General features: G+C 38.2%; 2 protein-coding genes and 1 pseudogene across 15 annotated transcripts in view; 2 read left to right on the forward strand and 1 right to left on the reverse strand.

Annotated features, from left to right (window-relative positions):
* Positions 1-4,814, forward strand: part of Ccdc146 (coiled-coil domain containing 146) — a 142,114-nt gene extending 137,300 nt beyond the window's left edge. For all 5 annotated transcript variants that reach the window (XM_048786186.1, XM_048786190.1, XM_048786188.1 and 2 more), the window contains 2 exons: positions 741-989; positions 2,641-4,814. In XM_048786186.1, coding sequence (XP_048642143.1) covers positions 741-989; positions 2,641-2,844 — 453 coding nt within the window. In that variant the 3' untranslated portion in view covers positions 2,845-4,814. The remainder of the gene's footprint in view (positions 1-740; positions 990-2,640) is intronic.
* Positions 1-17,716, reverse strand: part of LOC107144575 (gamma-secretase activating protein) — a 160,452-nt gene that overhangs the window by 60,530 nt on the left and 82,206 nt on the right. For 6 of the 10 annotated variants that reach the window (XM_048786199.1, XM_048786198.1, XM_048786193.1 and 3 more), the window contains 4 exons: positions 8,429-8,548; positions 7,572-7,633; positions 6,246-6,347; positions 5,994-6,093 (listed from right to left, as the gene is read on the reverse strand). In XM_048786199.1, the coding sequence (XP_048642156.1) occupies positions 5,994-6,093; positions 6,246-6,347; positions 7,572-7,633; positions 8,429-8,548 (384 nt within the window). Of the gene's footprint in view, positions 1-4,955; positions 5,637-5,993; positions 6,094-6,245; positions 6,348-7,571; positions 7,634-8,428; positions 8,549-14,794; positions 14,903-17,716 lie in introns of those variants that run through there. The other 4 variants (XM_015488389.2, XM_048786197.1, XM_048786194.1 and 1 more) reach the window with 4 other exon arrangements.
* LOC107144383 lies at positions 10,546-11,204 on the forward strand (annotated as a pseudogene).

Consider the following 17,716-nt stretch of genomic DNA (forward strand, 5'->3'; position numbering starts at 1 on the left):
ACATCCATGAATACATAATCCTATTCTAGAAAGGTTGGGTACACTAAATAGGAAAGATAGTAAATCTTAGGGTACTTTCATTTTTATTTGGTTTTTATCTTTGTCCTCTGGCCACTTCTAATAGACTGATCTGTCCAGTGGCAGCTCTATAGTTCACAACTTTACCTCATAAAATAATCACTAATACTTACTTAAGCTCATGAATTTGCACACCCCATGTTTCTGTAAATGTTGCCACCTTCCTTCTGCAAAATGGATTTCCCTTCTTGAGGAAAAGTCACTTTCTTTTTTTAAAATGAGGGCTTATTTGTCAAAGCTCAATGTCTCCCTGGAAGGTACCTGAGAAATGATAATAGTGACCACTTTGACATGGCTAGCAAAGCTCTAGTTCAGCTGGGTAAGATACAAACTATTAACTTCAGCCAGAACTGAAGCATTAAGACCATTCTCTCATCTCTTTTTCTCACCTCTTAAAAACAGACACTAAACTTCCCCTCCATGCTGTTCACTGCAAAATCAAGTAACTGATAAACATTTTTTTTCTTCATACACCAGGGTGTTGGGCTCAATCCCTGAAGTCTCTTTCATTTCTTATTTTCCATAAATTGTTAAACCTTCCTTCAGGTAAGAATGCTGCCCCCCTCACACACACACCATTACAGACAGCCAACAGACTGCCATTTTCTTCAAGTCTTCATGGAATGTACATATTGACTAAACCTTGGGCTCTTTGATTCTAGATGAATGGCTATCAGAAAAGGATCAAAGATGTTACTGAAAAAATGATGGCTCTTGTTGCTGAGCTGTCCATGAAACAAGCCCTGACCATTGAACTCCAGAAGGAAGTCAAAGAGAAAGAAGAATTCATCTTTTATTGCAATTCTAGGTTAGAAAAAGGTCTGCCACTCAATAAAGACATTGAGAGAGAATGGATGAAGGTACTTCGAGATGAACAAATGTATGAAATGGCCCTCGCTGAAAAGTTTCGGGTAAGCTTTGGCTCCCATATTGCATTTGTAAAGTGTGCCAAGAAAGGCCAGACACAGTCACTGTAATCCCAGCAATTGAAGAAGCTGAGGCAGGAGGATCACAAGTTTGAGGCTAGCCTCAGCAACTTAGCCAGACCTTTTCTCAAAAATAGAAAGGACTGGAGATGTAGCTCAGTGGTAAAGCACCCCTGGATTAATAAAAAAAAAAAAAATTTAAGTGTGCCAGGAAGGGCTGTTTTCTGGGGACCAGTCTTCCTATGTAGGTGGTCTATTCTTTATTCAAAATGCTTGGGACCAAAAGTGTTTTGGATTTTCTCATATTTCAGAATATTTGCATATACATAATGAGCTATCTTGGGTATAGCACCTATTTATATTTCATATGTACATTACACACATAGCCTGAGTTTTTACTACAACCCACGGTGATGTCAGCTATAGAATTTTACACTTGTGACATCCTGTGTTCAAAAAGTTAGGACTTTGTAGTATTTTTGGATTTCAGGTTTAGGGGTTAGGGATGCTCAGCCCATTTATGAAAAATGTCTTCCTCTCCTACACACAGTCCCAAAAGACATTAAAAAGAAACTTTTTAAACATAGATAAGTCAAAGTATAGCAGTGCACTTGGAGAACACTCAATAAGCATCAAGTCCCCTCCCAGTCCTACTCCCAGGGCTCCCACCAGCATGGCACTGGCTTCGTCCAAAGGTCTCCAGTCTTTCTTCTCACACCCTTGCTCAGATACCTGCCTCTTCTGTGTTCACAGCACATTGTAAACTTCCACAATATCATGCATATCAAGGTGATTGCCACTGCCTTCTACAGACATCACACCTGGTATGCATCACAGGCCTCCAGGCCACTCCTTTCTTCTCCCACCTCTGGCCTAAGTCTCTTTCTACCATTGAATCCATACACAAGTTTGGTGCCCCGTTCTTCTGTCTACCCTCATAAGCTTTCAGTAGATTAAGATAGAATCAAGCATCTCCTGCCAAGGAGATGGCATCCTGGGGTACAATTCAGACTGTCAAGTGAATGTCCCTAAGAGGATCACTATTTATCACTAAGCCAAGTAAAATGTACAGTCTGAATCCATACTAGGACTACAGAGCACAGGGTCTGATTTGTAATTTCCATACCATCTGGGACGAGCCTTTCCAGGGCTATACTTTCCTGGGACTATACTCTTCATCATGTAGAGTTTACATTAGTGCCCTAAGATTATTTTCCAGAGGCACAGCAGAAATATTGAAGACCTTGAGGCTCAAACTGCTGACCATTTCTCTCTTCTGGTTCTATTTATTGTCTATGTAGGTGGTCTATTCGTTGTAAATTTGCTCATCAGTCACTTAGCAAAGAAAATATTACTGTTCTGCCTTTGTAAAAAGTGCAGAAATAATTAGCTCTTGATGAGAGACTGAGGTTGGAATGCAGTGCGTCTAGAACCCAACAAGCAGTTTTTGATAAACCCTAAGCCTCAGCCTCATCATGATGCTTAACCAATACAGCCCATAGCAGAGAGTTGCAATGTGGGGGGCGGATCATTGAGCACAGCATAAGGCTGCTCAGACTCAGTTGTGTCTTTGGGGATCTGAAGGTGAAGTAACTTTAGAGTTTTCAGAAAACTGAAAGAAAATGATTCTTTGCAGGAGTTGCAAGAAAGAGATAATCAACTGCTTCCCAATGGTATTTACACATCAGCGGAGCAGCGTCCAAATGCCTACATTCCGGAAGCAGACGCCACTCTTCCTGTGCCAAAGCCATATGGTGCTCTGGCTCCTTTTAAGCCCAGTGAACCTGGAGCCAATATGAGGCATATAAGGAAACCTGTTATAAAGCCAATTGAAATTTGAATGTGTAGACCAATCCTCATTTCTACAGCCAGAGCACGTGAGCATCATCATTCTCACACTGCAGATCAATGAAGCGCAACCAGCAACAGTACAACTTGGTTCTTTTTACACTAACCAACTTCTGTGTTTCACATGATGTTGAGAAAGACACAGAATTGCCCCACATTTCAAAGCAAATATTTTAATTACTCATGTATTTTTCACTCTTCATAGTTTCAGAAATATGTAGTAGGCAAGTGCAGAATAAAATAACTTTTCATCAAAGTACAAAATTAAATTATTTTTCAACTGCACACATGGAACTTAAGATATCCCAAGGATCACAAAGCATAACTCAGTTTGTTGAGGTGGCTCTTGAAGGTCATGTTAGTAAATCTAAATCAGGTAAGAAGCAGTAGCCAAGCTTGTCTTTTTTGATGTTATAGTGATTCTTTTTCACAAGAATCTTTTTGCCACACAAATATTTATGTCCTAATCTATCTTTCTTATGAATCCGAATTTTTCACATTATCTGTAAATCAAATGATTATTTTAAGCTCTAATAACAGATTTATCAAAATCTCAAATTAAATACTATATTGACAGTTTTGCATGTGAGAGAGAAGACCTGAAAATGAGGCCAATTCTACTTACTACTCTAATGTTACTGTATTTCACCAAGTGTATTTTCCTAATTCTGATTTCTCATATACAAGAATATACAACTAGGTTGAAACATATGTTTTTATAGTCACTGGTAGTAATTATAAATTTTATTTCACAACTCTTGGAATGAGAAATATATCCCTTTATTTGGATAAATATTCTGTTCTAAGCCCCTATCTTGTCAAATTGGAAAATTTAATTTCCTTCTCATTCTGAGTCCCAAATCTAACCTAATTGCTTTGCAGAGTTATTATAAAGTAATTATTTGGGAGTGCCTTTGATAAGTAACACTATATCAACCATGTAGTTAATAAATGAATGCTATATACTTAAAGAGAGCTGTGTTGTAGAAACTAGTAATCTCTTTAAGGACTCAAAATATATGCACATAAGTTTAAACACCATAAGTGCATTCTACTGTCATGTATAACTAATAAGAACAAATTTTTTAAAATGTTTGAAGTTCAAACACCAAAAAACAAGGAAACACCTTTTAAAAATCACAAGGGATGGATATTTAACCATTATAATGTATACTACTGGTTGAGAGAAGGTAGGTGCCACCATGTGTTGAAATGACCTGGATTATACTCAAGTGGAACTTTTTTTCTTATTTAAATTTTTTGTAATTGTAGGTGGACAAGCATGTCTTTATTTTATTTGTTTATTTTTATGTGTTGCTGAGGATCAAACCCAGTGCTTCACATATGCTAGGCAAGCGCTCTGCCACTGAGCTACAGCCCCAGCCCCATCAAACAGAACTTCTAATCTGGCCCTTAAGCATGAAAAAGATTTTAACAGGTGGAAAGAGATTTTAAGTGAGAGAAATAGCTTGAAAAAGCTGTATTCATGTCCCTGTGAGCTGGCCTACCTGCAAAAAAGAATGCTCATGGTATACAGGGTCAGGATTTGGAAAAGTTGAACGATAAGGAGTTTGAATTTTCTTTTACTGAATAGCAAGCTATTGAATGATTATGAGCAGACTGATAGGATCAAACTAATGTTTATCTTAAATATGTGTGTGAAAAATTAGGCTTTAGACAATGACAATTCAAAAAAGACCTCATTCAAAAGAATCAGCACTGCATTGCTGATTTGGCTCCAAGATCTTGAGGATTGGTGACTATGAAGTGTTTGAACAAAAGAGGAAATTCTATAGGAGAGGGCAATTTTTATAACACAATGGTGACTTTTTTTTTTTAAGAAGAAAAGTTGAATAATCATTGGTGATATTTATAATCATTCAATTTTCACAAGAATACTGAAGAGGGGAAAAAAGCATTATAAGCTGAGTCCCAGAAGCAACTGTATTTATGGGTCAGAATTAAGTCACTGTAAGAGAGAAAAACAGAAAAATGGTACAACCAGTTAAGGTGTCCTGGGGAACACTAAAGGAACATGTTCATGGACTCAAGATTCCTGGATAAAAAGGCTATGTTCAAAAACAAGAAGAGTCAGACCAAAGCTGTCAGCATTTGGGTTTTTTAATAGTATAATACTAAATCAAACTTTTATAAATATAAAAAATTAAATACCGTTCCATCTGAACTATCACAAAGACAAACCCTACTCTATTACATGTACAAATTACTATGTTACAAATGATGGTATAGTGGAGATAGATTTTATCTAGTCCAATTTAAAAAAAAAACTCCTTTTCAAGTAAAATTCTTATACAATATTTCTTCTGCTTGTTATTTTTAAGTTTTTGCTGGCATCAGCACTATTTCCTACATTTCTGAAGTCCATTTTATTCCAAAGTTCAACAGAAACTAGCTCTTGGTCTGCTTGGCCACTAGGAAGAGCACTGTTTATGGCACTGTAGGTCATCTTGGACTGTTTGTCATTTCAATACACTTGACTGTTTATTGGTTGTTCAAAACTGGAATGAGGTTAATTCTGTCTAAACAAGGACCAAACTGAAATTGAGACTGTTCAACAATATATTCTGATTTTTTATCAGTTTTAAATATTGCTAAAGAATTATCAATATGAGTAAGGTTAATGAGCAAGATTAAAATATTACAAGTAGTTACAATAGAAATGTTTTTTCTTTTATAAGTCCAAAAGCATTGTGGTGTGTTTCAGAGCTGCTTCCTGTATAAATTGCGCATCCACATTGTCATGTCCTTCAAAATCACACAGAGCTGGGGGGAAAATGTGTATGTGTGTTACTATAGAACTGAGGAATATTTATAACCTTTTCCCATAGCTCATTAACTTTATATTTTATCAAAATACATTCTCAGAATGTGTTGTGAAATTTCATCAAATTTCAAGAGCATTCACATCAACTAAACAGGATTTAAACCCTTTTAAAACATCAAAGGTGATTATTCCTTTTGTAATTTGGGCAGTAAATTGTGTATGGCTAATGAAAATCAATTGCAGTAAAGGCCTACTTATAAAGTAAGGCATATTTTTGAACATAAAATGGTACACAGAAGTGAATAGAGAATGACTGATGTGTCAAGGAGAAAGCTGTGAACAGAGGGCTGAATTACCTTGACTGGAGGACTCCAGGTCAGTCAGAATTTCAATGAAGTAGTTCAGAGGCAGAAATTCTACACTGAATGATGACTTGTCCATCATAGAATTCCGAGACTAAAAGAGAAACCACTTCTGGTATTAACTGATATCTCTGAAACAATCATGCACTTAAAGTCATCAGAATTACAGTTGCTGTCCATGTGGATATGTTGACACTGGGAAACAGGATTCAGGAACATGGAAGGGCTGTGTTTTCACAGACTCACCTGCTTCTTATAGTTCTGAAGCAGTTGGGTCACATGGGTCCGTGAAATGATATTGGAACTCATGGGATGATCCCAAACTCGACAGATCTTCTGACCAATGAGCTATCATACAAATTGAAAATTGTATAAAGAATATATCTCACAGTTCATTAAATATACCTTATGTGTTCATAATTTTAAAAGTAATATTCCAAAATGACTAGCCATTTTAAAAGAAAGACTACATTCCTATGAAGTATGCTTCTGAGTTTTGAATTAAGACTCCCATCAAATGCTACCTTGAGGAAAGCAGTTGATACATTCATGCTGCCAAATTCTTTTTCTGAAATGGAGTTATCTGCTACTCTTAAAAGCTGGAAATGTGTGTGGCAAGCCTAAGTGATATTTTAAAAGCAAACAAAAGGTTATAGGCATGTTTATATCAACTTCTCTGCCCCTGTCTTACCTAGGAAATTTTTATTCACTAAGTCTGAGGCCAAAAAAACAAAACAAAACAAAAATCAAATTTATAGACCAAACTAAATGTCCGGCAATGTTCCCTAGAGAGACTGAGTCAGGGAAAATATGCTTTGTTCTCTATTCTTGCCTTTGCTTCATTAAGCCTGTGATGGAGAGAGACTATTACAAAGTGAGACCACTAGGTCCAGAAAGGACCTCCCTTGGGGAGGATGGTGTCAGAAGTACAAGCACTCAAGGGAGGTAAACTGTGGACAGGGTACTTAGGCTCTTAGGGTCAGGAAGTAGTCGGAAGACTTTGCTGTGGAATTCTGTATTTTTCGTGGTATATCAGACTTGGATATTAGTGCACCCCTCCCCCTCAAAAAAAAAAAAAAAAAGAAAGAAAGAAAGAAAGAAAAACCTCCAAGGAATTCCTTTAACTTTTTCCCCTCATGTTTCTCATTCTTCCTTTGACCTGGGAATGTTTTCCTGCTGGAAATGTACTAAGAGGAAATACAGTTCCAGAACCTTCTGACCTCACCTGCATTTAAATTTCTTATCAGTTTAAATGCCAAAAGCACATGTTTCCCCTCTCACTCCTACTCAAACTCAAATGTAAATATTAGTGTGGTTTCCTAAGAGGAGAAAATGGCTAAATGTTCTCAGTGGGCTATGCCAATACTGTGCAAAGCCAGAAAAGCAAGTACATTGTAGACCTAAGGGGAAATAGCCAACAGAGGGGTGGGGGTGGATAGGATTTCTTGGGAAGAACTGGAAAATGAAATACTTCAATTGACTTTAGCCAAAAGCAAGTAAATGCTCTGCTTACAAAAAGAAATTGAAAGAGGGTCGTGCCAAGACTTAGGGGAAAATAAAATTCAGGATTACCGGAGGAAGTCGTACAAGGATGCTGAATTTCAGTTTTTCATTCTTCTCTGAATTATCCAGATCTGTTAGAAAGAGTTGGCAAATAAGACAAACAGTCTTTAACACTTTAGTGGTTCATCCTGATAATATATATTCCAACTTTATATTCTCGAGTTAAGCGACACTTTGAAAATTTTAGGTGGGTGACTAAATAAGAAGGGATTTTCTGTAATAAGCTGCCAATCACAAAGCAATATTATTGATTAACTTAAAACAGAAGGTACTTTCAGGGTTGGCAAATGTTCTCATATGCATTAACAAAATTCATCTACTAAAGTACCACAATTGTGAGTGACTACATAACAGACCTTATTTAAAAATCAAATTCATATAAGTACTGCTTCTCTCAGTTTTTCCTGCATTTCAAGGCTGAGATGATGACAGTCAATCAGCTGTAAGTAAGCCATTTTGTGACACTTTCTTGAGAACAAGCCTACAGGGTCTCCTATTCTCAAAGTGCCCTTGTGCATAGTGAAAGCCCCCAAAGAACTTCTCAAGCCACACCAAATAGCTGTGTGTGGCTTGAGAAGTTCTTCGGGGCTTCTTGAAGAGCTAAGGTACTTTACGTTGGCCCAAAGGTGGTCACAGGCAATGGACTATACTCAACAGGACTACTTGCATAATTTGTGGGACCAGTACAAAAGGAACATGTTCAAATATTACAAATTTCAAGATCCTCTACAGGGCATTAAGCCAAGCATGGGACCTTTCTTAGTGCAGCAGGCTCAGTGTGACAGCCACAGTTCGCACACCCAGAAAGCCAGCTCTGGTGGTGCCTAGGCTGGAACCAGCACACTTATACACTCAGGGCCTCTTACCTTTTATAAGCCTTGTGACTGCTGTTTCAGTGAGAAGCAACACTCCATTATCAATATAATCCAGCAAGTTGTGCAAAGGGAGACAGTGGACTCCAAGGATCGTGTGCAGAGTGTGGAAACCTAGGATGAGTGATCCAAAGAGTAGACACATCAGCTGGCATCTCCAACATCCCAGAGGAAATGAATCAGACCATGTTAATAAAGTTCAGTGCTTGGTGCCTAGAGACAACTAAACTCCTTGCAGACAAATTCCAAGTTTCCTTCTTTATATTATCAAAACTAAGTATCACACTGGATATATAGTAAGTTCCCAATAAGTAGGAATTTCCTTGTTCTTGGGTCCTCTCAGCAAAACAAAGGCAAGGTCTACATAGTGTAAAATTATTTTATGGTTTAGTAATATTTGTAATTCAACAGCAAGATAGTGAAAGAGACTATCTTTCAAATTTATGCCCAGGCTAAAAGGTTGTTTGGATAGAGACTATCTTGCTAAAGGGGAAAAAAATTGGACCAGAAAGTAACAGTTTATGTGCCTAATTTCTAGTTATATCCTAGAGAAAGGCTTCTGGAGTCTACCCAAACTAAATTATAGAAAAGAATGAATGTACATGCCATGGACAGAGAGCAAATCTATAGGGATTCAAGAGAGGAGCAGGCCGTCTCTCCAGCCTAATTAGCCTCATGGGGAGGGCTAACCAAGCACAAACCCAAAGCTCTATATATACTATTAATGCAATGGACAGAAGCAAGACACATGGAAGAAGATGATATCAGACCAAGAGAATCAGAAAAGCCCTCTTGGAAATGATGGCATTTGAGAGGACTTTTGAAGAGTAAATGTAATTCTCAGAAGTGGAAATGAGGAAGAGAATATATTTAGTGGAGATATTAGAAAATACCAGATTAAGCATGAGCAGACCTGGGCTAGAATCCTGCTGTGTTACTTACCAGCTGTAAGTAACTAAGCTTTTCTGAGTTTCTATTTCTTCAAGTTGAAGTAACCTGAATCCAGGCCGGGATCATAGCCTACGTTTTTCACAATGGCACCACTCAGCTAATCAACAACATGGTTTAGATCTGGAATGTCCCCCAAAAGTTCATGTGTTAAGCAATGCAGCAACGTTCAGAGAGGAAATGGCTGGATCATGAGGGCTCTAATTTCATCAGTGGATTGATCCATTTGATGGTTAAATAATTTGAATGTATTTAGAGGATAATAGTGAAAACTATAGACAGGTAGGGCATGGCTGGAGAAAGCAAGGCACTGATGGCATAGTCTTGGGAACTGTCCCAGCCCCTTCCTCTCTGTCTCCCTCTGCCTCCTGGCTGTCACTCACAGAGCAGCTTTCCTCCACCACACCCTTCTGCCATGGTGTTCTGCTTCATCTCTGGCCCAGAGCAATAAAGTTGGTGGACCATGGACTGAATCCTCTGAAACCATCAGCCAAAGTAAATCTTTCCTCCTCTTAAGTTGTTCTTATCAGGTATTTGGATCACAACAAAAAGCTAACACAATGGATGAATGGACAGATATAGGTGACTAAATAAAATCAACTGATAGCATTATATAGTGACAGCTATATAACATTTTGTCTTTTTTTTTTTTTTTTTTTGCTGTTATGACTAAAAAACTGACCAGAACAATGTTAGAGGAAGAAAAGTTTATATTGAGGGCTCACAGATTCAGAGATCTCAATCCATACATAGCCAGATCTATTTTGTCTTGAGATGAGGCAGAACATCATGGCAGAAGAGTGTGGTAAAGGGAAGTGGCTCACATGATGGTCAGAAAGCAGAGAGAGAAATCCTCACTTGCCACATACAAATAAATACCCCAAATCCATGTCCCCAATGCCCCACCTCCTCCAGCCACGCCCCAGTCACCCCCAGCCACCACTGAATTAATCCCATCAGGTGATTAATTCACCGATTGGGTTAAGAGTCCCACAATCCAATCATCTCCTTTCCAAACCCTCCTGCATTGTCTCACACATGAGCTTTTGAGGGGCACCTCACATCCAAACCATAACAACGCTCAATATAACATATACAATAATAAATTCATGCATATACCAGCAACCAATGTTCAATAAGAGTATCAGAATACATAAAGGAGGAGGATCTGCCACCATCATGAATGACACAGTAACTATCCAGACCACAAAGTTCATGACTAATCGACTACTTCAGATGAAACAAATGGTCATTGATGTTCTTCACCCTGGGAAAGCAACAGTTCCTAAGAGAGAAATTCTAGAAAAATTAGCCAAAATGTTCAAAACCACACCAGATGTTATCTTTGTGTTTAGATTCAGAACCCATTTTGGACGTGGCAAGACAATTGGCTTTGGCATAATTTATGATTCCTTTGATTATGCAAAGAAAAATGAACCCAAACAGACTGGCAAGATACAGCCTGTATGAAAAGAAAAAGACCTCAAGAAAACAGCGAAAGGAACGCAAGAACAGAATGAAGAAAGTCAGGGGGACTGTGAAGGCAAATGTTGGAGCTGGCAAAAAGCCAAAGGCGTCAAGCTTCTGCAATGACTTTAGCTGCGGTGATAGTGTGAATTTTTCATGAGGATTAATAAACTGTAAAAATGTTTAAAAATGATACCTAAAGGAGATGGAGAGTTAGATGGCAGAAGAGATGCACCCAGCACTAGCCTACTTCTCTGGAGGCAGAAACAAGACAACAGGTATGCAACTGCTCGAGGTGAGTAGCCATGGGTGACCGCTGAAAACTGACAGCACAGAAAATGAGACCTGGTGGAATCCAGAGACTAGGGAGAGTAACAAAACAAGAGAAGTGGAATACCCCAGAACTTGGTGCTCAGATCCTCGGGGGAAGGGGACTCTACCGTCTAAGAGGGTAAAGGTAAAAGATTTGCAGCATGGAGTGGAAGGCTGAACCCTGCAGACAGCTTAAATAAGTGACCTGGACTCTGCACAAGCTGGCTTTAGAAAAGAAATTTCCCTACCTCTCTTAGCAAACTCTCAGGATGCTATATCCAGGAGCCCTCTTGAGATTATACTGATCTGGCAGGGGTCAGAAAATCTGACACCATAATACCCTGTGGATACCCTGCTATACTGACTGGGCAGGAGGTGGCCACACAGGATGCTGTTGGATTGGGAGAGTGTCTGACACAAACCTGCTGAGAAGTTCTATGCCTTGGGAGTGCAGACTACCACAGGGAATCTCAGGGAACCTCCCCTCTGCAGTTGAGAGCAACACCAATCACATGTGGTGTCACATGTGGTTTCACACAGGGGTCAGGTCTGAAGGTGCTGGAATCCAGGGTAGCAGATCACTGGGTTTATAAAAAACACCCCAAATGAAGAATTTGAAGAATTCGGTGGTTTCTTTGCTCTTCCTGCTCTTAGAGGCACTAGCATTTGCCATGCCCCTAGGTGGGCAGACTAGTAACCTCAGGAGAGAATATCCTCCTGCTGTGGTCAACATTCTACCTGAATCTATTGGGCAAGAGACACCTGGCACAGCCTGCATTCCACCCAAACTAGCATGGCAAAGCTGAGAATTCCAACAAGCTGCAGCCTTGGCTGTGTCTTCAACCCACTACACTTGCCTCATACCTGGCAGAATCCAACCTTAAAAGACTGGAAGGATACTTAAATCAACATAGACTACGATCAGCCACACTCAGACCTTTAAGCACTTCATAAAGTTTTGAGTCATTTTTAATCTATGTCAATTCTTTTATTTTTTCCTTAACTTTTACTTAAAAATTTATTTTTGTTCTTCTCATTTTTCCTTTTATTTCCATTTTTGTGTTTTTCCTCTTCATTATCCTTTTTGTTTTAAATTTATTTATTATTATTGTCATGGTAACCCCCACCCCTGCTTCTGGTGCTGGGGATAGGCAGGTGCTCAGCTACTAAACTATCCTCCCAGCTTTGCTAAGAAGAATTAAGCCCAACTCCAGCCACAACCCAGTCTCACTGGAACCCTGTTGGACACTTAAGGAAAAGGTTAGATGTAAACTCCCAGCTATTGACCAGTTCCCAGGTGGGCACAGGCAGAAAGAGGCTAAGGTCCACCTGCTGGACAGATTCCCCAACCATAGCTGCACAGAAGAAAAATATACAATGCTTGCTGACACCACATCTACATGGGTCGTATTGATTGGAGGCGAAACTGATCTGATTGACTAGGATTAATAAGACTGAAGGTGAGTCCTAAGAGGAACTGTGATTTCAGGCCCCTCCCCTGCTGGTGAAGCACATAGATCTGCACCAGTCTCCAGAGGACAAAAGCTTCAGGCTCTTTAGTGCAGCTGGAGTAACAAATATCAGAATCACTTTCAAGTAACAAAGCTGCTATCAACAGGGAATACCTGTGGAAATCCCCAATTCCAGATAGGTGCTACAACTCTTGTAGGAGAATAACCCCAAAGGGTGCATCCCACATACTCTGCTGGCTACACATCTACCTGAAGTATCAGAGTGCCCCCTCTTTTTATAAGACTTTCAGAGACAGTGGGTCTCTGATTCCAATACAGTATGTTCTGTGCCCAAACCCAAGAACTTACGGTATAGAGTCTGATTAGAAATAAATGCAACAAGCCAATACCTCAAGCTACATTGGGAGAAGAAAGCCACATACCAAAAAGAATACCACATGAAAATGAAAGAGGTATCCATATCCTAATACATGCACAAATCTCAACATACAAATACAAGAAGACCAACATACTATGTCACTTCCTAAAGTTCATAACTCCATAGTGACAGATCCCAAAGATACCAAAGTAGATGAAATGCTAGACAAAGAATTCAAAAGAATGATTTTTTGAAAGTTCAATGACATCCAAAAGAATATAAATAAAAAGTTGAATGAATTGAGGGAGACAATGCAGGATATAGATGATCAATCCAATAAAGAAATGGAGATGTTGAAAAAGAATCAAACAGAAATCTTGAAGATGAAAAGCTCAATAAGTCCAATTAAAAACTCAGTTGAAAGCCTTAACAACAGATTAGATCAAGTAGAAGAAAAAATATTGAAGACAAATCTGCCATAATATTACATTCAGACAGAAAAAAAAAAACTAAGAACAAAAAAGGAAATATACAAGATCTTTGGAACACCATTAAAATATCAAATGCCATAGAATTAGCATACTGGAAAGAGAAGAGCTATGTGCTCTGGGCATAGAAAACCTATTCAGTGAAATAGCAAAAAAAATTTCCAAATCTTGGGAAAGACTTGGACATCCATGTATATGAGGTTCTACTTAGAATCACAAATAAACATAACCAGAAAATAACCTTTCCACAACAGACTATCTAAAGTACAGAACAAAAAAAAAAAAGAGTGTTAAAGCTGAAAGAGAAGTCACATTTAAAAGCAAACCCATTAGACTAACAGCATATTTCTTAGAAGAAATTCTAAAGACCAGGAGGACATATAATAATGTAATTCAAGTCCTAAAGGAAAATAACTACTAGTCCAAATTATGATACCCATCAAAGTTATCCCTCAGAATCGGAGGAAAAATAATGACCTTCCAAGATAAACATAAAATGAGGGAATCTGTGACCACTAGACCAGCATTACAGAAGATGCTTAAGGGATTCTAACAGAAGAGGTGGAAAGTAAAAGACACACAGCACCAAAACACCTGCTACCAAAACCTGACAGAGGACACACACACAGACTTATTCAATATAGTGCTAGAAATTCTAGCCAGAGAAAATAAACTAGAGAAAGAAATTAAAAGCATATAATAGGAAAGGAGGAAGTCAAATTTGCAGATGATTTGATTATATACATAATAAATCCTAAAGACCTCATCAGAAGATTTTCAGAACTGATAAACTCAGTAAAGTAGAAAGATACAAAAATCAACATATGAAAATCAGTAGCTTTACTATATGCCAATAATAAACTGAGAAATGAGGAAAGCAATCTCAATAGCCAATAAAAAATAGTATACCTAGGAATGAACCTAACTAAGGCTATGAAAGACCTCTGCAATGAAAATCACAAACCACTAAAGAAAGAAATTGAACAATAGATGGTGCAAAGACCTCCCATGTTAATAGATTGAGAGAATTCATATTGTTCAGTGGCTATATGAACCAAGCAATCTACAGATTGAATGCAATCCCCATGTTCTTCATAGAACTGGTGGGGTGGGGGGGGGAATCCTAAAATCTATAGAAACACAAAAAATCCCAAATAGCCAAAGCAATCCTGAGCAAAAATAACAATGTTAGAGGCATCATAATACTTAATTTCAAAATATACTACAGAGCCATAGTGTGTTAATCAGCTTTGGGTCACTGTGATCAAAAGACCCAACAAGAACAATATAGAGAAGAAGTTTATTTTAGGCTCACAACTTCAGAGGTTCGGTCCATGGTCAGCTGACTCTATTACTCTGGGCCCAAGATGAGGCAGAACATCATGGCAGAAAGGCATGGTAGGGAAGTCTCAACTCATAGCATCTAGGAAATAGAAAGCAAGATGCCAGGGACAAAATAGAAACCCCAAATGCATGCCCTCAGAGACCTCCTTCATCCAGCCACACCCTACTTGCCTACAGTTATCACCCAATACAGTAGTCCTTTCAAAGTAATACGTCAAATGGATGAATCCACTGATTAGTTCACAGCTCTTAAAATCGAAGCATGTCACCTCAGATTATTTCTGCATCATCTCAAGAGCTTTGGGGGCCAAGCTCAATGGCACACACCTATATTCCCAGCAGCTCTGGAGGCTGAGGCAGGGGGATCATGAGTTCAAAATCAGCCTCAGCAACTTAGCAAGGCCTTAAGTAACCCAGTGAGACTCTGTCTCTAAATAAAATATTTTTTAAAGGGCTGGAGACGTTGCTCAGTGGTTAAGCACCCCTGGGTTCAATCCTTGTTACAAGAAAAAAGCTTTGTGGGAATACTTCATATTCAAACCATAACACATAATAACAAAACAGACCAAAAGGATAGAATAGAGGGCCCAGAAATAAATGCATGCACCTTCAACCAATTGATCAATTGATTCTTGACAAAAGGAGCCAAAAACATACATTGGAGAAAAGACAGCCTCTTCAATGAATGGTACTGGGAAAACTGGAAGATTGCAGATTGAAACTAGAACCATCTCTCTCACCCAGTACAAAAATCAATTCAAAATGGATCAAATATGTTAATGTAAAATCTGAAATTTCGAAACTACTAGAAGAAAAACATGGGAAACACTCCAAGATATTTGCACAAGCAATCATTTCTTGGACAGGACTCAAATAACCCAGGAAAAAAAGAACAAGAATTAACAAATGGAACTTCATCAAATTAAAATCCTTCTGCACAGCAGAGGAAATAACAGAGTGAAGAGACAACCTACAGAATGGAGAAAATATTTTCCAGCTATTCATCTCATGGAGGATTAATATTTAGAATACATATTAAAAAGAATAAAAAAGAAACAACAAAACAAATTCATAAATGGGCAAGTGATCTGAATAGATACTTCACAAAAGAGTAAGTAGAAATGGCCAATATCTGAAAAAAATATATATGTTCAGTGTCTCTAGCCATCAAGGAAATGCAAATCAAAACTACATTGAGGCTCTGTCTCAACCCAGTTGGAATGACTATTATGAAAACAAAAGTAGCAACTGCTGGCAAAGTTTTAAAGAAAAAGAAACCCTCATATACTGTTGATGGGAACACAGATTAGTAATAGCCACTAAGGAAAGCAGTATGGAATTTCCTCAAAGAACTAAAAATAGAACTACCATACAATCCAGCTATACCACTCCTAGGTTTTGATCTAAAGCAAATGAAGTCAGCATACAAAAGAGATTAACTGCATGTCCATGCCTTCTGTAGCACTATTCACAATAGCCAAGATATGGAATCAGCCTATGTGCTCATCAACAGATAAATGGATAAAGAAAATATGGTTTATTATATGTAATGGATTATCATTCAGTCCTAAAGAAGAATAAAATCTTGTAATTTGAAGGAAAATGGATAAAATTGGAAAACATCAGAAATAATCCAGGAACAAAAAGACAAGTATTGCATGTTTTCTCTCATATGTAGAAACTAAAAAGAAAAAAAAAAAAAGACTACTAGGGACCAGGAAGGGGTGGGGGAAGAGAGGTAGGAGAACGGAGGTGGACATGATCAAAGCTCAAAATACGCATGTATGGAAATGCCACAATGAAACCAATTAATTTGTATAATTATAACCCACTAAATGGGAGAAAGTACTTGCAAACCTTATATCCTGTAAGGGGTTAATATCCAGAGCATATAAAAAACCTCAAACAACTCAGATGCAAAAAGACAGCCTAATTAAAAAGTGGGCAAGGAACTTGAACATTTTTTCCAAAGATGACAAACAAATGGCCAAAGATGCTCAATATAACTAATCATCAGGCAAATATAAATTAAAGCCACAGTAAGACATTACCTCACACCTCTTAGGCAACTATAACAAACACACACAAAAAAAGTGTTGGTGTTATGGTTTAGATGTGAAGTGTTCTCTTGAAAGCTTATGAGACAATGCAAGAAAGCTTAGAGGTGAAATGATTAGGTCATGAGAGCCTTAATGTAATCAATGCATTAATCCCCTAATAGGAATTAACTGGGTGGTAACTGTTGGCAGATAGGAAGTGGCTATAGGAGGTGGGTCACTGGGCATGCCTTTAGTATTTATATTTTGTCCATGGAGAGGATAGGTGGCTCTCTGCTTCATGATAACATGTCCTGAGCCACTGTCCTCCACCACACTCTTCTGCTATGCTGTTGTTTCACCTCAAGCCCCAAGAAGTGGAGCTGCCATCTGAGGATTGAGATCTCTGAAGCCATGAGCCCCAAAATAAACTTTTCCTACTCTGATTGTTCTCTTCAGATCTTTCAGTCACAGCACTGAAAAAGTTGGTAAGAATGTGGAGAACCCTTTTACCCTGTTGGTGGGAATGTAAAATGGTGCAGATCCTAAAAAATAGTGTGTAGGTTTTGCAAAAAAAAATTAAAACAGGGGGCCCGGGGTTGTAGCTCAGTGGTAGAGCACTTGCCTAGCATGCGTGAGGCACTGGGTTCGATCCCCGGCACCACATAAAAATAAACAAAGGTAAAGAAAAACAATCCTACATTTAAAAAAAATTAAAACAGAACTACCATATAATTCAAAATATATATATATATATTTTATATATATATATCCAAAAGAATTGAAATCAAGATCTTAAAAAGATCTGCACATGCTCATTGCCACATTATCCATAATAGCCAAAGTATGAATACAAC

Source organism: Marmota marmota, unplaced genomic scaffold (genome assembly GCF_001458135.2).
Source record: "Marmota marmota marmota unplaced genomic scaffold, marMar, whole genome shotgun sequence".
NCBI classification, from domain to species: Eukaryota; Metazoa; Chordata; class Mammalia; order Rodentia; family Sciuridae; genus Marmota; species Marmota marmota.